This window comes from Solanum verrucosum, unplaced genomic scaffold (assembly GCF_900185275.1).
Source record: "Solanum verrucosum unplaced genomic scaffold, falcon-dt-bn FXZP01000285.1, whole genome shotgun sequence".
Lineage (NCBI taxonomy): Eukaryota > Viridiplantae > Streptophyta > Magnoliopsida > Solanales > Solanaceae > Solanum > Solanum verrucosum.
In genome coordinates this window covers 37,527-60,829 of record NW_026019934.1, presented here as the reverse complement: position 1 = coordinate 60,829, position 23,303 = coordinate 37,527, and the positions used below count along the sequence as shown (strand labels likewise).

The window sequence follows — 23,303 nt, the reverse complement described above, 5'->3', positions numbered from 1 at the left end:
AAAAATAACGAATAATGAAACAACTCATTTTCATTTTCAAATTTCTGCTTTGTTATTTCTGTCATCTGTAACCACTGGAAAGGTGGCAAGAAAAAAATGAACAATATGATGGATCACCAAATATTGCAGATCCTAATAGTATCAGTTCCTTAACCCAACCCCAAAGTGAAACCTCCCAGTCCGCTGGTCATTGAAGGCGTACTCCAGTCTTAAAGGTCCCAATGGAGAGTCTACGCGAATACCAACCCCACATCCATATCCACTTCCAGGTTTTCGCCTTGGTCCAGCAGGATCACCTGACAATGAAAAGCAACAATTAAATGAAAGGTTGCCAATGCACAATGTTAAATCCAGAGTTCAAGTACTCAGAATAATTACCTTTCAACAGGGGGAACAGGGGAGGGGAGCATCAGCCAAAATAGTAAACAACATCAGACCAGGGATACATACCAGGAACACTTGGACCAGATCCAAGGTCTGAACCATAATCAGCAAATACAGCCCCTTCTACTGGCCCCATCTGCAAAATGTGGGAATATGATAAGAAAGATTACACATAGAGCGTTCATGTCAAAGACGTTTATCAGATAACTAATATATTGTAGAGAAACCCAAGGGTGTGCTTAATGGTTTTAATGGTTGATGAAGCTGGAACAAAGACCATAGGAGACTGGGGTCCATATAGCATAATAGAGGCAAAAAAGTTTGGTCATTTCCTTCTCATCCTGGTGGAGTGGAGGGATGCAGGTCCCTCGTGCTTGTATTCAAGCTGGCCTGAATCCACAGTTATCAGCAACCGAGAGGGAGAGGGAGAGAGAGAGAGAGAGCTAAGAAATTGTACGTAAAGACGCACAGAGTGGTGTTTTAAAAATAAAAGAGCATAAGCAACAACCATCTTGTTAGAGTCGAGATAGCACCCATGCATCATTGGGATGGACGAAAAAGACAGCAAAAACCACCAATATCTAGAGAAATGAGTTCAACTATCATATTATTGTTTCCAACTGCCTCCACTCACCAGAGGGAATGAAATTTCACCACAGCCAACCACATAAGACCGGCTGGAGCCAACTGCCCCTTCTTCATATCCTCTTACACTGTTGGTTCCACCAATCGCAAATGCTTCATGAGGCGGAAAATTACCAACCACGTGACCACCAGAGAAGCTGAAAAAAAGACTCACAATAACCAGCAATTAAAGTTATGGGAATTTATAAAGGATACAGCTGAAGGTAGAAAAAACAAATTTAGTATCTCCGAGCTAATCATCATAAAAACTGGAGACTGTACCTAAGGAGAAGATGCATAGGACCTAATGCCAATCCTTTTCTAGCACGAGCATTGACTCTGTTGAAAACTAACCAGTCTGACCACACAGGAAGTCCCTGATCCATGTTGAAAACAAACTGCAAAACAGCAGGGAAAAATATCAAAGGGGTGCATCAAGAATTTTTTTCTATCCCTTTATTTACTAGACAGAATCTGGCAGAATATTAGGAAACTAACCACTGAAGAACCAGGGTCACCGGAACCAGTATAGACAGTCTCGAGTTTAGCAAGTAACATATCATCATGAGTATTGCCACTGCAGCAGTTCAGAAAGGAACACATTGGACACTTTCTTATGGTCAGATATACAACACTTTAGGCAGCATAAACCATCATCAATCCATACCTTGCAGTAAGTGGGCTACTGTAGTAATCCCTTATAATAGGACTCCCCTTGTCATCCCGAGCACCAGCACGCTGAGAAATTCAAATAAGAAGGACAAGTAGCAACCGTATTAACAGAAATGAGAAACAAAGAATATGTCAGACACTGGGAAGAATAATCAAATAACTCTGTTGATTCCCAAAGACAAGAAACAAGAAAAGTCTTCATCCTCTTTCGTACACTCTTTAACAATACAATCTTTTCCTTAAAAGATTATTCAAACTACTCATCCCTAGCTCCTGCTCAGTATTGCATAAATGGCTCAAATTATTTCTAGGGCATGTCATCATTGCATCGCTAAGCACAAGTAGCATTTATCTTTTATTTTTATGTTTCTCTTTAACAATGAATACTCCAAAGTTTATGTATAGGAAATACTCTTCGGTCCCTGAAACAACAGTAGTTCAATGAAATTTTATTACTCCCTCCGTCCCAATTTATGTCACAAGATGATGGAGGCGAGTACCCTGTGGGCCTTACAGAAACAACTGTGGAGTTTCTGACAGGCTGACCAATTCAACTCAATGTCAACCGGAGACTAAAAAATCAACTGTTATACACTCCAAATATCAATAAAGATCTTTATCTCTACATTTCCCTCTATAACCATGCAAATCATATCTGAAACTAAAATAATCATTTCATGGGAGGGCATAAATTATCTGAAGACATTAGCATAAAACCTACCTGAAATATGATTCCAGCAGTCCCGTTCCACTTTGGCCTGAACGGCCGACTGTATTCAATCCTGGCTGTGACACGTCCTATCGTCAGGCTACCATCGGGTTGGTTATGAACAAGTGTGCCAGGTGTCCTCGAATTCTAGTCAAAATTGAAAGTTAGGTAGAAATGAGCTCTCAAGAACTGTTATGATATATACTCTAGGGAACTTTAAATTACCTGTATCATAATTGATCTTGAAGTTCTCTTATCATCTCCTTCAATCCATGGATCTGTATAATTTATCCGAAAGACTGAGTCAACTTGTCCCCGCTCTAGTGACAAATTCAACTTTTGATTTCTCCCAAAAAGATTCTTGTGGTATATGGCACAACTGAAATGAAAGGACATAATGAACAACATATCCTTGGGAAAAAAAATTGATAGTAAACCTTTCTTTGGGAAAATAATTCAAGGTGGAAATAAGCAGACATACCGACTATAATAGATAACTACTAATACTCAGAAGGTTAAGTACTCACAGTGATGTATCCTTATAGTGATCTAAGGCTTTCTTCGAGAGAGCTATACTGTCTCTCAAAAGAAGTCCATACAAGAATTTCTTTCCTAGAAGTATTTTAGCTAAAAAAAAAGGCAACTCATGCTACAGATTTCATTTCTGAGATAAGATAGTCATATTGGCATCTTCATAATGTCCTTATCATAAAAGCTATTTAGAGTAGATTTGCAGTTTATCTAAATAAAAACACCAAAAGTAACAGAAATATATAGATTTTGCAGAAGTGCTCTCCAAGGGATTAAACTTTTCGTAAAAGTGCTTCACTGCTTCTAAGAAATAAGAAGAGCACTGAAATATGCTGCTTTACTTAAAATAGAAAGAGTCACTTTAAACCCTTAATGGTTTCTTCAGAAGTTCTCCCAAATGTTAACTGAACCTAATAAATAAAACTCTACATACTTAGCATATGTATAGCATAAAAGAATTTCAATTCAACCACCTAGAAATGTAAACAACAAAGGTTGAACAATCATAAAAGAACGATGGAAGAAAGCTATGCTGTGACCATTAACCACTAAAAAGATCTCCTAAAATTGAAAACAGATCTTAACACCCCGGAGGATTTCATACTATCCCAATTACCTGCCAATCAATCCAGCAAGGGGTCCACTTGTGATCCTGAAATTAAAATACATACCAGTAAACAACAGTGGAGAAACCAAAAGAGATATAATGACAAAGGAGTTTTCCAAGAATAATAACTTCTCAAATATCACATACCCACTTGAAATTCCACCACCGGCAGAAATACCACCCCCACTCTTGCGCTCGACAACATTCATAACTAAGTCTACCTTACCAGTGTCTGCAATATAACATCAAAAAGTTACTCTACAGAAAGAGCAATGGTAGCACACACAGTAGATGGCCAGAAGGGTAAGGAAGGGCCCTGAGCCCACCAATTTTTTTGTCGTAAAGAAGGAAATATAGATAATGTAATTCAGTTGGTAGATTTCCTAGGATCCTTGTAAGTAGTTTGAGTTCCCTAGGTTCATTGTTGATAATTTTTTGGAGGTGATGAGCATAGCCCTTAATGCTGGGAATACAAATTACCAATTTTTTTTAAAAAAAAAGATTTTCCCTGGTATCCTTAACTTTTTTTTTCCTTGCAGTGACCTGCAAACACCATATCTCTACAATTTCTCATTATTATGATATTTTTTTCTTTCGATACTATAGTATCATTTCATCCTTGATTTCTGTCATCTAATGCCCCGCCCAAAAATCCAACAGAAAAAGAAAACATCCCAGTGGTGCACCATATAACAAAGATAAACATGCATTTATGTACAAGGAGAAGTGCAACAAGATTAGACAGTTGAAATCATCTTTCACTAAAGCACCTCCAGCAGGTTGGGGAATAATGCTAACATCTTCCATAATGCCCATAGCTAAGACAGTGTCCACATCTCTTTTCCCTTGAAGCATGCTGTAAACCTAAAGAAGAATAGACCAAGTTTGACATTCAAATAATCACAACAATAGTGGATTTCCCAAGAAGAAATATGGCATACAATTTGAAAGCTTCCATGCAGTTGCAAAATCAGCAATTTCACTTATGCCAATTCACAATTAAGAAGTTACAGAAGCAGCAAAGAGTAAGACCTTTTGGCCATTTGATACACTAACACTATGTGAATCTCTCAAAGAGAAAACCGTGATTAAGGACCTTGCAATAAACAAAAAGAAAGACAATGTCAACTCTGTGACTTCTAGATTAAGATGTATAAAAAGATAAACTAGAAAAACTTGGGGCTTTTATGTTGTACAACAGGCACAAACGAGCAGACGTTGGAAAAAGAAACGGACAGGAGGGTATGTGCTAAGCACTAACATACTTTACCTACTTTAGTTCGCTACTCTTATATATTGTAACCTACTTATAAGAAACACAAAACTACTAAGAATATGTTTCAAATTATAAAAGTTTAAGGTATTAAAACAAGTATACTAGAAGACAGCTTAACACTAAATCATCAAAAGAACAAAAAAAATTATCTTAGAATAGAAAAGACTTGTTTTAACTATACCTGCCCTTTCTTTGTAGTAAGTTGCCGAAGTATAGTTTCAGGCCTTGTTTTCCCTACAGTTGGCTCACCACTGAGACATGCAAACAAGTGTAAGATATTGCTAACAGTTATTGCATTCACTAAAAGCATAGGTATGAGAAAACTGGGTCCTTACGTCTTATCAAGGAAACGGATGGCTATGTTATTCACCTCTGCTTCAGAAACCTCTAGCTTAATCATACCTCCAGAGAGCATTTCTACGCCCGATACCTACAGGGCAAGATAACTCTAACTCAGATTTTCGAAATCACAATGTAAGGCATTCAAAACAAAAATAAATGACAACAGGTTGCATATTTCATAATCAAGTGCTAACCGCTCCAAAAAGACCCCGCTCCATGTACCAACCATTAATAGAGCTTATTATTTCATCTATCCGCTTGATATTAACAATTTTTCCTGCATTGCTTGACACCAAAATAAGCAGAGCATGGGTTGCTTACCATACATAACGTAAAATATAGGCTGATTATTCAAAATACTTGAAAGAGATAAATATAAAGCAGAAGCTCCTGCATATGAAAAGAAACGACAATAGAGGGTGTAAACAGAGTATAAGGAAGGTGTACCATATCCATCTCGAAAAGAATCCTCTATAAACCTTGCTGGAAGCACATTGGCTCCTTCACATACCAAACCATGGAACTCTTGGTTTGGTTCTACCTTATGCCAAAACCATAATGATATAAGCAATTACACATGCCAAAAAATTAAGTAAATAATACATTTTAGTTTATAGATTACAACCATTTTGGAATGCAGGTAATACTACTTAGAAACTTTAAATTTGATAATACAATCTTCATTTGCTTATACAAAAGAAACTCTTTTTATTTGATTGAGTACCTGGAATACCAAACGAATACCGTCTCTAGTATCCACAGCAACAGGCATACAAGAGCAAAAGTAGCCACTAGCAATGATCCTATGCACATCTTCTTGCACCTCTTGCACAGTAAGCGCCGAATTGGGTCGGCAAGCTTTGAGAGCATTCAATACCTCACTCTCCAAATCCTTCCGTTCAAGTTCTTCACCATCTTTGCTTCGCACTAACACTTCACTTATCAGAACTCTCTCCTCATTCCCACTCCCGGTTTTCGTGCCCAACGACGGAGCTGAGTCATCCAAGTTGCTCTGACTCAACGCGATTGATGCACAGCAAAGTAAAGGAGATGTATTTGATAAATTCCAGGAAAATGGGATGATGGGTTTTCTTAAAAATTGCAGAATTGCATTTTGGGGATTGAACTTTTGATGAAATGGGTGTTGGAATTTGGATAAAGTTCGCAAAAATGCAGCTGTGGGGTTGAGATTTTGACGAAATGGGTGTGGGAATTTGGGAAAATTTTGTACAACTAAGTGTAGATTGGCGAAGAATGGGTTTGGGGTACGGAGGTGTAGATGAGGAGGAGAGAACAGAGGGAGTTTTATAGAAGATGAAGTGAAGCGAACGTCTTCGTTTTGGAGCATAGCTGGAGGTTCACCGCGCCGGCGTGCCGCACTCCGGCAGAAACAGAGAAAGAGTGGGAATCGTGCTTAAACCCTTTGGAATTTATAAACCCAGGCGGTGTTAATGCGTAAGCTATATATATCTTTTAAAATAAATATGAAAATATATGTATTATTAGTAGGGGTGTGCAAAAACCGATTTAACCAATAAATCGAACCGAAAAAAACACTATTGGTTTATTGATATTGGGTTATTGGGCTAACGGTTTTTAAATGGTTTTGCAAATTTTTTTATTGGGTTATTGGTTCGGTTTCCGGTTTTATAATTTTTGTTAATGGTTAAACCGATAACCCAATAAGACTATACTAAATTTACTAGTCTTATTGTTAATGGTTAAACGATTGTTACTTTCACACTTTTTCCTTTGAATGTGTCTAGTGTCTAAACTTGCAAGAAAAATGATTGTTACTTTTATGATTACTACTTTCATGCCAAATGCTGGAAAAATCATATGGTTTATTTGAAAATTTTCTTATCGTGTATATAATATATATGAGTATTTTCTTATTGGTTAAACCGAAAACCGAACCGTTAAGTACCATAAACTGATTAACCAAAACCGATAAGAAATATGTTATTGGTTTGGTTATCGGTTTGAAGTATTTACAAACCGAAAACTGATAAACCGAACCAATAACACCTAAACCGAACCCAACCGACCGATGCGCACCCCTAATTATTAGTCCAGCAGCGCGAAAGCTATACCCACCGTCATACAAATAAGTAAATCATATTTCATTTTTTTTTTCAAAATCTAAATTGACGAATCTTCCATTTGAAATTAGATATCGTTCTTTTCTTTTTTAGAATTTAGAATTTAAAATTTATAATTGAAGTTGAATTTTTGTGTAGATTTCAAATCAGAATTTGAAACGAGTCGCCTAATTAGGTGTTTCATACTTCTTAAAGGGATGACATTTTCGTTTTCGAAAATAGTTAACAAAAACTCAACAAATGATCTCACGATCCTGATTCAATGATCGATTAAGTAACTGAATTACGAAATCTCAACTTTGTCTTCACAAACATAAAGAAACTTTTTTTTTCTTTCTATGTAAAAAAAATTCCTATATCTCAACATATATAGGTTCACAACTACAAAAAATGATTAAAAATTCAAACAAAAACCTTTCCATTGCTTGAATGGTGTACTGTGAGCTTTTGTTCAAGTCTTCAACTGGTATTTTCTTTCCATTTGGTTGTTTCTTTTCCTTTTCTCATCAAGGTTTCACGGTACTCGAACCTTGACCAATTAAACCATACATAGGCCCCCTTGACTTCTCGATGTGAAAACACAGAGCCAGGACGTTGATCTTTGAATATGAAAACGAGCACGTTGGCTCTTCCGTTCTCTTAGACAAGCTCTGGACCATTTGGTAGTAGATTATAACCATCATGATGCTTGGTATTCTTGTGTTCAATAGGTATCAACTTCAATATTACTGCAACTATCAGGCTTGCAGCACCAATTAAGACACTGAGTAGCCATAGTTCCCAGCTGAGCGGTGTAGTGCTTGCCAACGTGCCTAAGAACTCAACGATGATAACTTGGAAAACAACAGTGGAAGTTATGACACCTAGGAATATCCAGCTTCCAAAAATGCCACGGAACACATTTATCTTCTCCATATCACGACTGTTTATTTCATTGAAAACCTGCATCAAACCGCGGAAAATATCTCATGAGTGACAATATTACACATATGAATCCATAACAAGGAAAATGTTTGTTCATTTTCCATCCGTATACTGCACTAAAGTTTACAGCAAGTACCTGACAGAACACAAATGTGTTGAAAATGAAAGTATTGAGAACTATGGTAGCATCTGAACCTTCGAGCCTCAGAATCTTCTTTCCAGTGAAGTTGAAAACTAAAAGTATAGCTAGTTGGAAGATACTTTGTCCGAGTATATTTCTCCACATCGTCTTGGAAATCAAACTCACTTCCCTTCCAACAGGAGGTCTGTTCATTAGTTCTTCATGAGGGGGTTCCGTAGCCAAGGCAATTGCACCTAAAGTGTCCATAATAAGGTTGACCCACAGCAGCTGAACCGTGGTAAAAGGAGCGGATCCTGTTATGTTATAGCAACAGATAGAATATCTATCAGTTATCTATTTAGAAACTTGTTTTCACTTTTTTCCAATGGCACACACTGATCACTAACAGAAAAAGAAATGAAGAACTCGTATTGAACATTGAATACCTGAAATGCATGCGGAGATAAAATTGATTATCAGAGCCACAACACAGACAGTCAGCTGGAACTGCACAAACTTTTGAATATTTATGTATACAGAACGACCCCATTTAGCCACATTCAAGATTGTGCTAAAGTTGTCATCGAGCACTATAATATCAGCGCTTTCTTTAGCAACCTGATAATGTATTTAAGAAAAGAGATGTCAAGAACAACTTCATTTGGAAGGTGTAATACAAGAAATGGTAAATAAACTTTGTATGACAGGAGCAATTTACAAACCTCTGTGCCTGCTATTCCCATAGCAAATCCAATATCTGCTTCGTTGAGAGCAGGAGCATCATTTGTGCCATCACCAGTAACTGCAACAATCTCGTTAAACATACCTTTTAGATTATTTACCAAAACAAGCTTGTCCATTGGTGATGATCGAGCGATCACCTGCATTCAAGATTCGAGCATTTCAAGAACCATTCATTTACACCACATGAATCTGCAAGAGTGAGATAAAACATTCAACAGTATACCTGAATTCTAGGAATTATATGCCTCATTTCATCAGGAGTTTTGTTGCGAAATTCTGGACCTTCAATAGCCAAACCATCAGCAGTTAGTATCCCACATTCTTTAGCAATGGCTTTGGCTGTCTTAATATTGTCACCAGTGACCATTCGCACAGTAATTCCAGCAGCTAAACAAGTTTTTACTGCATTTCTAACCCCAGGGCGAACTGGATCTTTGATCCCGATCACAGCAACCAATGTGTAGCCACTATCAGGAATACTATCATTTTCATAACCATCCTCAATGTCTTTGTAAGCCAAGCAAAGAGTACGCAAGGCTTCGCCAGTGAATTCATTAATGACATCCATGATATTTCTTGTTCGGTTTTCTGTCAAATGAACAATTTCACCATTAAGATCAATAAACCTGTCACACATTTTAATGATTATCTCGGCTGCACCCTTGCAGAAAGCTCGGTTGTTTCCATCTGGGAGAGCAATAAGCACAGACATCTTTTTCTTTTCCGAATTGAAAGGCTCAACCTTCAGCAGTTTACAGCCCCTTCTTTGCTTGTCAATATCACCACCAAGAAGCAATCCAAATTCTAATATTGCTGATTCTGTTGGTGTACCGAGAATAGATTTCTTTCCGCCCTTATCCTTAACAACCTCTGCTATCGTATTGTGAAATATTGCCTGCAGAAGCAATGCCAATTCTTTTTCTGATATATTCAAAGTTATTGCATCCCCACCTGCATCAGTTTCTACCTTTTTTGTTTTTTCACAAATCCATATCTTACTAACTACCATTCGGTTTGTTGTTAGTGTTCCTGTCTTATCTGTGCAGATGCAAGTAGCTGATCCCATCGTCTCACATGCGGAAAGATGTCTCACCAATGCCTTGTTATCCATTAGCTTTTTCATTGCAAATGCAAGACTCAATGTCACTGCCAGGGGCAGTCCTTCTGGAACCGCAACAACAATTATAGTTACTGCTGTCACAAAGTAATTCAGAAGAGTCATTGCATCGCCAGAAGACCATTTCATGAGCTCATGGTGAAGTACTTTCTCTACCAGAAATCTAACAGTCAACACCATAAACGTCAGCAGAGCAAATGCCAATCCGATTTTTCCAATAATGGTAGCAACACCACTCAACTTAACTTGCAAAGGCGTCTCGTCTTCTACACCATCTGCTAATCTCTCCATCAGCTTACCCCATTCAGTTTTCATTCCAACAGCTGTGATTAACATCTTAGCTGAACCATCTTGCACTTTGGTTCCCGATAGAAGAAAAGGTCTTCCTTCATATATTCTTATTGGTGCACTCTCACCAGACATGCTTGATTGATCAATTAACAAGCTGTATCCGGATATGAATATTCCATCTGCAGGAACCAGATCACCGATAGATAAGTGAACAACATCACCAACCACTAAGTCATAAATCAGAACCTTTTGCCTGGATCCATCTCTTGTGACCTGGATAAGTATCTTTTTCTTCTCCTTATCCAAATCCCTGAACTGCAACGACTGCCTGTAGTCACTAATTGCAGTAATAACGACTACCAAGAATATACTAAGCAGAATGCCTAGCCCATCATACGATCCTTTTGGCCAACCTTCCGTGGCAAGTCCCACACTAATGGAGACAACAGCACAAACCATGAGGATGATGAGAGTAATATCCTGCAAAGCCTCCCACAAGAAAGTCCAAAATCTCTTAAAAGGCTTCTCGGTGTATTTGTTCGATCCATATACATTTTGTCTGGAAGATACATCACTACTTTTGACTCCTACATTCAATGAGACACTCAGCCTACTCGCGACACCTTCAACTCCTCCAAGTTTCCTTAAGGTTTCGATGTCATACAAACTAACAATCAATGCGAGTTTTTCCAGTTCAGCCTCCATGATACCATTTCCCTTAACACTTCTGGAGGCTCACTATAACCAACTGGAGAAAAATAGAAATGACATGAGCAAAACAGAGAATTAAACACATTTGGCCATAAAATTCCGGAACTCAACTTGAAGTGGAATTCCAAAATTTTCAAGAATTTGAAAAACAAGAAGAAGTTTTCACTTTTCTCACTCCAAATTACTCACAAATAGTCAAAAACAACTCTACTTTGTATTCATGGTCAAACACAACTCCACAAATTCTCAAATATCAATTTCACTTTGAAAACAAAAACTATTTTTTTTTCAAATTTCACAATGAAACATGGTCAAACGCCAACATAGATCGTATAAAGTAGTACATTCTGGGGACGGTAGAGTGTACAGACTTTAAAACAGTATTGTCAAAAGCTAAAAGTTCAAAAAAGTGATCTAGGTCTATCAGGATTTAGAATTAGTAGATTCAATATAACCATGATCTTATTATATATACACATACAGCTCAAGCCAAAAGTTATGTAAACTAAATCATTGTAAAAACTGCAATTCAGCCTCTCAACTCACCTAGACAAAAATAAAAAAAAAACAAATTATGCAAAAACAAAATATAAAAATCATACTATATGTTACGAATTAATGAAAAACTCACACTTGACCTGTTTACATCTTGAGAAGCAGTTGGATGAAGAAATATAGTTGATTTTGATGCAGAGTTGACAAAGTACGGATCTAGCAGAACTCAGTAACTTTAGTTCAAACCTTATATTTTATATAGAAAACACTAACTCAAACGAGTTAAGAATCTCAAACTCATAAATTTCAAATTACGAATATTATTCTCTCTTCATCTTCCTCCTGTCCTCTGCATTTTCCTTAGGAAAAAGAGGTTAATTTATTGTTATTCTGTTGAGTGACAGTGTAGCGGTACAGATGGGGCATCATCCCATGAGCCTGCATTTTATGAAAAACATAAAACAAACCCAATAATGACAAAATCCACTATAAGATCCAAGATGTGAATTTTTTTTTTTTATAAAAAGTATAGTACGGTAAAAGTACACATAAATTTATTCAGAATAAAACAAAGCAAATAGGAAAAAAGAAAATAATCTTTTATTGAAGGTTAAACTCGGCTTGTTATTAAATTAGTACTAACTATTTTTTAGTATGTTTGATGAGAAAAGAAAGGATATTTAATATCTCATGAGATTAGTAATCACTTTTTATGAAATAGCTAATTTTATAGTTTAATTTTAAAATTATTATCATTATTCCATACTTATTATTTCATCCATTAAATTTAAAATAGTTTCCACTAGCCAGCTTATCATTATGTCAAATCCTATTTAATGGGGCCACAGGGGTATAAAGGGTACTAGGGTAGAGGGGGAGGGGGTGTTAAGGTGGGTTGTTGAAGTTGTTGGGGTATATTGAGAACGGAAAGACGATTAGCATTAACTTTAAAGTTGAAATAAATGTTGAGTAAAATAAAAATATCAATCTATTTATAGTATAAAGGGTCAGAGGTGATACATTTGGAAAACAAAACTATTCGAGTTTGAAAATTTGGGACTTTGAATTATCTTATCTGAACTTGAGGGTTACTTATAGAAATTGAATGTCGAAGAAAATGTCTAGTAGCTAAATTGATATCAAAAGTAAAATAATTCTCTAACTTAAAACGTATTTCAAACTTGAAATTTGCATTACAAGAATTTCACTTATCAAAGTTTCGAACTTTTAAATTAGGGATATTTTCTTTTATACAAATATAATTTTTGATATTTCAAATAATAACTAAGTATTAATTATATTCGAACTATTTTTTACCAAATTAAAAGCTCTTAAACACGGCCCTACACATCCAACTGTCGAGCTTGCAAATAAATGTGATCCAGCAAAGAGAAAGGGAATGAAATAAATACATTCCGCATTAATTTATTCGTCTTGCTTTTTTCTATTATTTCAAAAATAATATTTTTTCTCTTTTAGCAATTTACAATTTCAACTTTTCACGTTACAATCACATATTTAAGATTATAAAATTAAAAAATATTTTAATAAATTTGACATATCTTTAATTTAAAATCATAAAATATAAAAAAATATATTTATTTTCTTAAACTTCACGTCAAGTTAAAATAGAACAATCAAATCAAAACAAAAAGCGTATGAAATTACGAAATATTATTAGATTTCACACTGAAAAATTAGTGAACAATGAGTTTTTAATATAGTGAATAATTAAAATGAACCAAATGGAGCAATAAAATTTATAAAAAAAATAATAGGGAGTAACATAATAATGCACGAGGAAATTAATATTAATAATATTATTCTCTATGTGATTATTGATGGGATCGTCAATTATCATCAATTAATCTTTTTTCAATAGTCATATGTTCTTTACACATTAGTATACCAATTTATTCAAACTTAATTAATTTAAATTAAATAAATGAACACGTTTTTTCACATTTTATTACTTTATTATAAAGTCGTGATTAATTATTGCTATAACGTTCCGCCTTACACAAGGACCCATGAAATAATTTGATATTTTAGTGAATCTCTTGGAATTATCCCCTCATTTTCTACTAATCACACAAATGAGATTAGCTATAAGAGAAATTAGATATTTTCTTAATAATTACTCTTTTCATTTTTTATTTATTAGTATGAATATATCTTAATACGAAATTTCAAAAATTAAGTTGAAAAAAACAAAACTTTTAGCTCAAGCTACATTGAATATATCAAATATCTTTAATTTTTTCATGTTAAACATGTTATGTAGAAAAATGAAATTAAGATTTTTCTTTTTTAGATGAATCGAAAAGAAAAGTAAAGTAAATTTTCATCCCTAAAGGTGAAATTAGCTTCAATTTATGTCAAGATTATAATTGAGGCGCTTTTCGAAAGGCAAATTTTTATTCTTATTTTATTTCATTTGTATTTTGATTTTATTTTTTAGATGTAGTTAATAATTTTTCTTAACTTATTTGTTGTTTCACTCCCTCTAGTTTTTACCTTTTACAAACAAAAGCTAAAAAGCTCACCTGACACTGACCGGCGCCGGCGCCGGCAAACTACCAGGTAACATCTTGAATTGTCTCTCTCGCCGGCTCATCTCTTTTCTCTCAGTTCACTTTTCCTTGATTATCCCTCGCCGGCAACTGTGAATTGAGTGCATAATTGTAGTTTCACTGGTGTAAAAATTTGTTCTGTAGTTTAGTTTTGTTATTGGTGATTGCTATTTGGATTATGAACTGTTATTCTCACAGATTTGGGAAAAAGGTGAAAACTTTACTGCCTTTTAGCCTTTAGGGGAAATTGCATTTGTTAATTTATGCCCATCAAGTGTTCGACTGTTTGCCGAAAGTTAGGGGGACACTCTAAGGACTTAATTGTGGGCTATCTAGGAGGAATTAGGCTACTAAGTACGCTGGTTTGAAAATAGGGAGTTAAGAGTGGTTGGATATTAATGTGGCAAACACACACACGCAAATAAAGCTATAGTGCTCAATTAGTCGTGCTCAAACATGTTAGTTATTTGCACCCCTGGGGTGTGGCCAGGGGTCAATGAAGTGGTCGAGAACGATGAGGTATCAGGTTCGGAGATAAAAAACACTAGGTGATTCTTCTCATTTATACCAAGGATAGAGTTACCTGGTACCTATTGCTGGTGGGAGGTGGCAGTTATCTCGTGAAATTAGTCGAGGTGCAAGAAAGTTAGTTGACACACCATGGTCATAAAAAAAAACAGAAGTGTTAGTTATTTCCAATGTAGCTGATTTGAGCACGAATTTGGAGAAAATATTCTAGTGTCTTGGAGAATCTACCAATCCAGTTGGATTCTTCAGTTACTTTGACTAATTAATTTATCCGGGTTATTAACCTGCAAGAATAGCGATACTCTCCGAAAATTTTCAATTTCTACTCGCCTGCTCAGTTTATTCTAAGCCCTGTATATCTCTGAGATGAGAAACAAAAAGAATACACTGACAATTTCATGCAATATTTGGCTAAGCACGATGAATAGGTTATGCCTATCTTTATGCACAAATTAATCCCCTAATGCCTTGGTTCAAGAACATGTCCTATTTGATCCTATTGCAATAAGTAGGAAAATCACATATTTCTTCGTATCAAACACACCCGAAATGATATCTAAGAAATGACAGAATTAGGTAACCTTCTCAGCTCTCACTATCTCAGCAGATTGCTTCTTCTTATGATTAGTTTAGTTTAGTATTTGTGTTATATTCTTATCTGTTCTTTATTTTGATTAAAAGAAATTTAAATGCATATTTCATTTTGAATTTCGCAATCTATTGTTAAAGTAAATACATCAACTTTTTAAATTGTTTTGAGAATATGCTCAATCATGAGCTGCGCCACATTTTGGGTACAATTTTTACTTGGTTACTCATGAGATTAGTGGAGTTTTTCACATTGTAATGAATTGAACTTGTTGATACCCAATTTTGGCCTAACATTTTTAAAATTCGTAACTTTTAAGTTTTATTTATTCAATAGTTTAAATCACGCCACCATTCCTGATTCCCATCCAAACTTCAGACCAGCAGCCAGTGACCATCTCCCTTATTCCCCTTTATTTTGATTGTTTGCAGGCGTCTTGCCTTGCCAGAGAAAAATAACCAGATCCCCCATCGTTGAAACCCCACCTCTTTTCCGTCAAGCCAACCCTAAACCACCACAAACCAGCCTAAAAAACGCGACTAAACAGTCCCTAAACCCACTGAACAGCCGCCAGACCCACAAATCTCCAAACCCATCAACTCACAACGACCACCCTTCACCACCGCTGCAACCAGCAGCTCGAACCAGGCCGGAAACAACCACCGGAACTCTGTCCAAACGAGTACAACCAGCAACCACCATTTTCACACCGAAATAGGCCGAATCTGGTCAGAAAAAGCTTTCCCTGGTGACCCTTCTTTCATTCTTTGCTTTTTAGTACATATTTTTGTCTACGCTTTTGTCTGTTAATTAATTTTATTCATTGTTGATTTTGTTGATTATTATTTATTGTTGTTTTGGTGTTGTTGATGTTTTGTTATTTGGTATGGCCAGTGTTGTTGTCAATGTTGTTATTTGGTTATTTGGTATTTTCAGAAATTATTTGATTCTAAGTGAACTTTTGAATTTTCCAATGAATATACATTTGTTGCTTATTGTTATTATTGGGATTTGATTTCATTATATTTGATTTGTCTCTACTTGCTAAGATGGTTGTAATCTGTGCTAAATTTTTAACTTTTATGGAAATTTGCTATTTATTCCAGCTATGGAAGCTAATAAGTGGGCAAGTTTTTCAGAAGGAACTAGTGATTCTGAAGGCTACGGAGAGGATCCTGATGATGATGACCATTGTTGTGCATATGCATCCACTGATATACCCAAGTTGCAGTTCAGGTTTCATTTCATGATATAGATAAATTATTAAAAATAATTTTGAAAAACATATAGAAATGTGAATAGGCAGTAATCTTTTTCTTCAGGAAAGATATCTCAAGATCACGGTGGCTTGATCCATTAGGAATGGCTGAGGTCGTGGAGAGGAAGGGTGGATTGTGGACAACTACTGGGATAGTTCGTTATGGCAAGATATATTGCTTCATCGAAGAGATTTTGTATGTGATGAAAATTCTCTTTTGGTTCTCTCCTGTAGTTGAAGAGTTAAATACTACTGACTTTCAGTACATGCATAATTTGAGAATAAGCCATGAGAAAATAAGAACTGGGGTATTTTTAGTATATTTAGTCAGAAGTCAAATTTCAGATCTGTTTGGCCAAGAAAAAGTGAAAATACTTTTTCTTGAGTATCTTAACAAGATCTCGAAAGAGGTATTATTTCTCTTGTTTTTCTGGTTGCAAAAAGGTGAACATTGTATAGTTCAGTTAATAAATTGGCATACTTTTCTGGTGACTTTTTTCTCATCGATGATTCTGATGGCTGATTTTGGTATAGATTTCTTATACTCTTAGTGATAGTCTCGTTACCCCTCTGAGGGTTATGCTTGGGAACTTTAGTTGCATACTTGTCTACTGCTTCGACACGTTTAAAATTAGTCTGGTTAGAGAAGCAATGTAAAACCAAATGGATAAATTATATGAAGAGATAGATAACAAGTATTTAAAGGTAAGTTTTTCCATCTGACACATCTATTTGTATTAGGAATTGATATGAAAAATTTATGTATCATTTGAGATTTACCTTCTGCAATTTCCAGTGTTTAAAGAATTTTACTGATTTTTTCGTGTAGATATCTTACCGAAATTGGGGCTCTACATCTCCTCAGTAAAGATGACACGCCCCTTTCTCTGGAACATGTATACAACAAGGTTGCAGAAGGAAAAAGTGGATGTTCCTTGGAATATTATGAAGCATATAAGCACTTGAAATCTCTTGGTTATATAGTTGGGCGTCATGGGATTCCTTGGTCAGTAAGAAGGTTAAAAGTAAATTGTGTTGTTAATCAAGACACGCCGGAGCCTGCTCAAAGTAAAGATGAAGAATCAAGAAACAGTATTCTCATCTCTGAAATGATTAATAATATACAGATTGGTGGATTGAGACTGGCCTTTGACGTTTACCCTCCCAATAGCAGATTCAGAAAGTCTGCTCCTGGTGATCCATGTTTTGTACTTTGTCTTGCTAGGTACGATACCCTTATTAATGCGTTCTTTATATTAAGGTGCCTACTAAAATTTTCTGAATCACCTCCTAGTATTATTTAGCTGATCATAGGAACTTGAAATAACTAGCTTAGCAATTCTATGGGTGAACATTGCTGAATGTTTAAGAGTAACATGATTGTCGGATTGGATGGTATTCTGGAAAAAAGGTAGTTTCTGTAATATTTTCCACTTAATCCCTCACTCGTGCTCTGTCTGATTCCCTCAATTCCTTTATCCGACTTCGTTGATCTACATTAACTGTCAAAGTAGCTTTATTTTATGAGTGATGTATTTTCTTATGCAGTGAGTATCCACCTTCCAAAGATGAAATTGAAAATCTTGAGAGACATTTGCATGGCATTCCGTTGAAATTCTGTCTTGTTGAGCATGGACGTTTGAGCTTTTTCTCATTCAACAAAGTTGAGCTCCCTATCCTTCCATGATCCTTTCGAGCAACAGATACAAATCTTGGCATGCCCTGTGAAGAACTATGGTACAATTATGAATTTTCAGTTTGTGGATTGATGTTTAATCGTTGTGTAATCACAACACATTATTAATGAAACAACAGATAACAAGTCTCGTCTTCTTTGCCTTAACGTACGTGTTACAATGGTGAAATTTACTTAAAACTGATCTATCTGTTAAGTTGGTATAACAGTATTTTACTCTTTGCCAGAGCCCCAGAAACACTTTTTTATCCCTTGGCTGCTGGACTGCTCTATCATTTTTAGCTCTTTTGCATCAGTCTGTTCACAACTTTATCAGCTTTCCATCCACTTTGTCAACTTCTAAAACTTATATTGTTAGTGATGTTCCAATTGATTGGTGTTTACATGGTGAAATTTTTACTATGTGATGTTAGTTGTGTATAAGACACATTTAAATTTTTTAACTCTTTTAAAATGTTTTGTTTCAACTTCTTTCCATGAAAGGCGTCTTTATGTAGGGTATAGCTATGTAGGTATCTAGTGAAATAATTGGGATACATGCAAACTGATTAGTCGTCACCATCATTAGGAAATAAACGGGTCATAGCTGTGTAGGGCCAAAACCAGATAGATTGATGTACAACTATAAACCACATATGAATCTAAGATGAGACCTCTAACATAAACAAGTCCATGATCATTAATTGGTGACGGCTGCTAACATGGGTTGTGGTGTAGTGGTGGAATTGTTCCATCCTTAATCAAAGATCTCGGGTTCAAGTCTTAAGTATGGAGAAAATCTTGTTGAGAGTGTCACTCGGGTCCTGTAGTGTGCGATCCAAATTTAATTGGGGCTTTAATGCAGACTTCAGACACCAGATGAATTTTTTTTTGGTGATGGCCATGGTATGAAAAGGCAATCAACATAGTTGTAGTCTTCATTAGCTGTACAAATTTGAATTGACAGGCAAATTTTTTGTCAACAATTTGAAAGTGAAGTTTGTATTGTAGTTATTTTTTCTTTATTTCTGGTGTATTGTAGTTCTTGAATTTGAGTAAATATCAATCTATGTACTCAACTAAATATATTTTAATACATAGATAATGGACTAGCACAATTGATGTGTTTTTCTAGTTAACTGAACTATCACAATCTACGTACTCAACTAAATATATTTTAATATATAGAAAATAAACTAGCGTGAAACTCGCATAAAAATAACAATTCAAAATTTTTTTCGCCATTAACTCTTAATTATATCGCATCAACATAACTATTTATGCTTGACTAGATTCATATCCTCAAAATTCCATGCATGAACCAAAGAATAGTATTTAAATATGGAATTTAATTTACACGAGGGACTCATTGAACTTAATTATAATCGAATACGTAACTACTTTAACCAAAAACAAAGAAAAAAAGAACACAAAATTTAAGAAAATGTTAAAAACATGAAGTCAAGTTTCATAGATGCTTTGCTACTTTCTAAACTTTCTCTCTTGTTCACTAATTTAGTGTGCATGGAAAAATCTATTTTGACTTTTAAAAAAAAATAAAAAATTAATGTTTTAAAGTGATAAAATTAACTTATTAAAATATGATTCGTCAATCTAATCAAGTTCAGACATATTGATTCTGCTCATTTTAACTTGTCCATTTTAGACTGATTTAGACTACAATACGTATTTCCAACTTATATCATGAGAAATGTGATCAAAATTTTTAAGAGACTTTTCTCATTTGATATATTATATATAATTACAATAAAGAAAAAAGTAATTAAATAAAATTATAAGAAATAAACAAAAATTAAAATCTATGTAAAAATTGGACGAATTGAGTTGGAACATGGATGAAATTCATTATATAGTCATTGTGCCCTCAAGTAATATTTGGATGGACCCGTCCAAAAGTTATTCAAGTTTTTGCACGGATTGCCTTATTTTGGGATAATTTTTAATTCTTGCCTCCCTTCTCATTTAATAAAAATTAATGAGCTAAAGTATTCTTAATTATGACCTAATTTTACAAGGCAAGAAATAAGAAAACTTTTACCGTATTCAGTAGTATAAGTTATGTAGCATCTAATAAAATGAACTAAGCTCAGGCTTAAACTAATTAAACGAATCATATTTTCATGAGTTAATTTTATCATCCCTAATAAAAACTTATTTTAAGTATCAAAACTAAATTTGGAAAGTGTATTATTAGAAACCATACATCTTTAGAAATTTAAGAATTCTATATTTAGGTGTCAAAGCCAAATTTAGCAAGTGTATAAAAAAACCTTTTTAAAACAGCCTTTGTTGACTTTTGGCTTTTACAAGGTAGGGGTCTAATCACATGAAACATTATTGTCCTCTAAAGCTAAAATTTTAATTTCTAAAATAGTCTTAAAATATTAAAAAATCGTAATATATAGTTATATTTAAAATCTACTTTTTTAACCTTTTTTAGATGCGAAGTCATTAATCACTGTTTTATAATCAATTTGTTTTAGTAATTCATTTTCAATTGATAATACTCCCTCCGTCCCTATTTACTTGTCCATATTTCCTTTTTTAGTTGTCCCTATTTAGTTGTCCATTTTGACAAATCAAGAAAGGACAATAAATTTTTTCCTATTATACCCTTATTTACACTTCTTGAAAATTGTAAAAGTGTATGTTGTTTCCCTCCAATATATTTCACTTGAATTCAAATAAGTGGTTGTAATTTTGAAGTGAAAAGTTGTCATAAGGGTAAAATTGTAACTTCACTATGCTAATCATTGTTGCCTTAATCTGTGTGTCATTTCTAAAGTGGACAACTAAAAAGGGACGGAGGGAGTATAACTAATTCATTCAATCTCTCTTGAGACATTGTTGATCTTAGATAAGAATTTATTAATTTTACTTTTGAAAAATTTAATATATACTTAATTCTTCAAGTTTTCTCTTTTTCTCCCTTTTTGTAAAATCGGAATCATATTTTCTAGTTGACATATTTAAATTGAATAAATTTTAATAATAACTAAAACAAGAATATATATATGAGCTAAGAATATCAACAATAACAAATTTTAAAGAAAAATTATAAAATAAAGTTAGAATAATAAAAACATGGGTCACAAATTGATAATTTGATATAACAATATCGAAATAGTGTTGTGTTTCTTCAATATAATGATTATTTGTTGCACTTCTCGAGATTTTGAAGAAGACACTCAAAAGCAAATTTTGTTCTTTTGAAACTTGCAAGCAACCGTAAATAAAAAAAAATTGTAGGAGAGAGATTAATATTGAGAATAAAAATAATAAAATAGACAATAAAAAAGATAAGTACTATAAGATAAATAATAATATAGGGTCAAAAATTTTTTTAAGAGATAAATGAGGAAACACAATTTTCACTTAAGGAAATTATTTCCAAAAGGTGTTCCATTCCCTTGGAAAAGTGGGAAAACTAACTGTCATTTTGTTTTTTTTTTATACTTCTTACATGTTTTTTAAAAAAATAAATAAATTAAAGTACATATAATTTTTTTCTAATAATTGGGGCCACCCAAAAATGTGGCCCCAAGCTATGGCTTTAATTAGGGGTGTTTGTGGTTCGGTTTAGATCGGTTATTAGTTAAAATCAAAATCAAATTAATCTAGTGGGTTATTTAAATTTCTAAAATCAAACCAAACCAAACGAAAAAAATAAACTGTCAGCTTGGTTATTAATGGTTTGATTCGGTTTGGTTCAGTTTTTCTGATTTTTTCGATTTGAAAATAATAATTTTTTAAGGACATACGTATCTTGAAAGACACAAACACCAGCTAGTACATGAACAATCCACAGAAAAGCTATTGTTGGTTCAATCAACAATACTAGAGTTATCATTACACAAACAAAGTGATTCAATTAAGGGAAAATGTGACTTTCTTATGAAAGATATGGTAGGTAAAGACTAAAGTAATAAATTTTGATGGACTTGGACTTAGGATTGTAATTGTTGGGCTAAAATTTAAGTGTTGTGCTTGAGAAAATGGTAAAGTTAAAAACTTAATTTACTTAAAATTTAACAAAATTTTTATATTTTATTTATGAATAATATATAAATAATTATAAAATTTATACATATAATCTATCTGTTCGGTTTGATTATTTTTGCAGTTATTTTGTAGTAAATCAAAACCAAACCAAATAGTATCGGTTTTCAAAATTCAAAACCAAACCTAATCAAATCAAACAAAATATCGATATTTTTAATCGGCTTGATTCAAATTGCGATTCAATTTATTTTTTTAACCATAACCATGAATAACCCTAGCTTTAGCTTTAGTGGTCTTGTAGCCTACCACGGAAGCGGGAGATAAACCATCAAATCAAGTTGCCCATGTGTTTCATAAAAGAAATATTTTTATCTCTATATATTTTGAATATCTACTCACAAATATGTTTAACAAAAATATCTATGTTATAGATTAAAATTTAGAAATTAAAGTCTAAAGTTAGCATTATTATATTTTAATATTGCTTATTCGAGATTATTTTAAGGATCTAAAATTTCAAATCAATGAAAGCAAAAAAAATAAAAAATCTCATTATTTATCCAATAAAAAGTTTAAAATATTGTTGGCCTTAATTAATTACATTATTAACAACAAATTAGAGTTAACCCACTGACGAATGATCCGTTTAGTTTGGATCTCGTCACATGCAAGCATGCTTATTGTGTATTGAAGCCCGTGAAATATCATGAGACATTACTTCGTCGAAATAATTTACCGTTTCAATTATTAGTCTTACTTTTTTTTAGTCTGATCGTCTCTTTTTCAATTATTTGATAACTCTTTAATCTAAATATTCCATGTAGCATATTTAATTAAGATAACAAAATTAAAAGATATTTCGATACATTATACGTTTAATATCACAACATTCAAAAACGTTCTTTATTTTCTTACACTTCTTGCCTAATCAAATTAAGACAAACAAGATTGAAACGACAATATTATACTATGTATACAAGCGTATATATTTTAAAAAGTAATAAGCA

The 23,303-nt window shown here is 33.9% G+C and overlaps 3 protein-coding genes across 3 annotated transcripts; 1 reads left to right on the top strand and 2 right to left on the bottom strand.

Annotated features, from left to right (window-relative positions):
- Positions 1-35: 35 nt before the first annotated feature.
- On the bottom strand, positions 36-6,552 carry LOC125833742 (outer envelope protein 80, chloroplastic-like). Its single transcript, XM_049512932.1, has 16 exons — positions 5,870-6,552; positions 5,593-5,686; positions 5,340-5,422; positions 5,139-5,233; positions 4,985-5,054; positions 4,298-4,391; positions 3,675-3,759; positions 3,537-3,572; positions 2,615-2,768; positions 2,402-2,536; positions 1,676-1,746; positions 1,507-1,585; positions 1,291-1,406; positions 1,019-1,166; positions 451-520; positions 36-296 (listed from the first exon to the last, which is right to left on the bottom strand). The coding sequence occupies exons 1-16, from the start codon at positions 6,491-6,493 to the stop codon at positions 142-144; spliced, it is 2,109 nt and encodes a 702-aa protein (XP_049368889.1). The 5' UTR covers positions 6,494-6,552; the 3' UTR covers positions 36-141.
- A 997-nt stretch (positions 6,553-7,549) lies between these two features.
- LOC125833731 (putative calcium-transporting ATPase 11, plasma membrane-type) lies at positions 7,550-11,976 on the bottom strand. The gene is made up of 6 exons (XM_049512922.1): positions 11,787-11,976; positions 9,260-11,192; positions 9,015-9,173; positions 8,739-8,910; positions 8,308-8,606; positions 7,550-8,189 (listed from the first exon to the last, which is right to left on the bottom strand). The coding sequence occupies exons 2-6, from the start codon at positions 11,147-11,149 to the stop codon at positions 7,887-7,889; spliced, it is 2,823 nt and encodes a 940-aa protein (XP_049368879.1). The 5' UTR covers positions 11,150-11,192; positions 11,787-11,976; the 3' UTR covers positions 7,550-7,886.
- A 4,472-nt stretch (positions 11,977-16,448) lies between these two features.
- On the top strand, positions 16,449-18,424 carry LOC125833753 (uncharacterized). Its single transcript, XM_049512943.1, has 4 exons — positions 16,449-16,576; positions 16,663-16,794; positions 17,428-17,823; positions 18,147-18,424. Exons 1-4 carry the CDS (start codon positions 16,449-16,451, stop codon positions 18,283-18,285), a joined length of 795 nt encoding a protein of 264 aa, XP_049368900.1. The 3' UTR covers positions 18,286-18,424.
- The last annotated feature ends 4,879 nt before the right edge of the window (positions 18,425-23,303 follow it).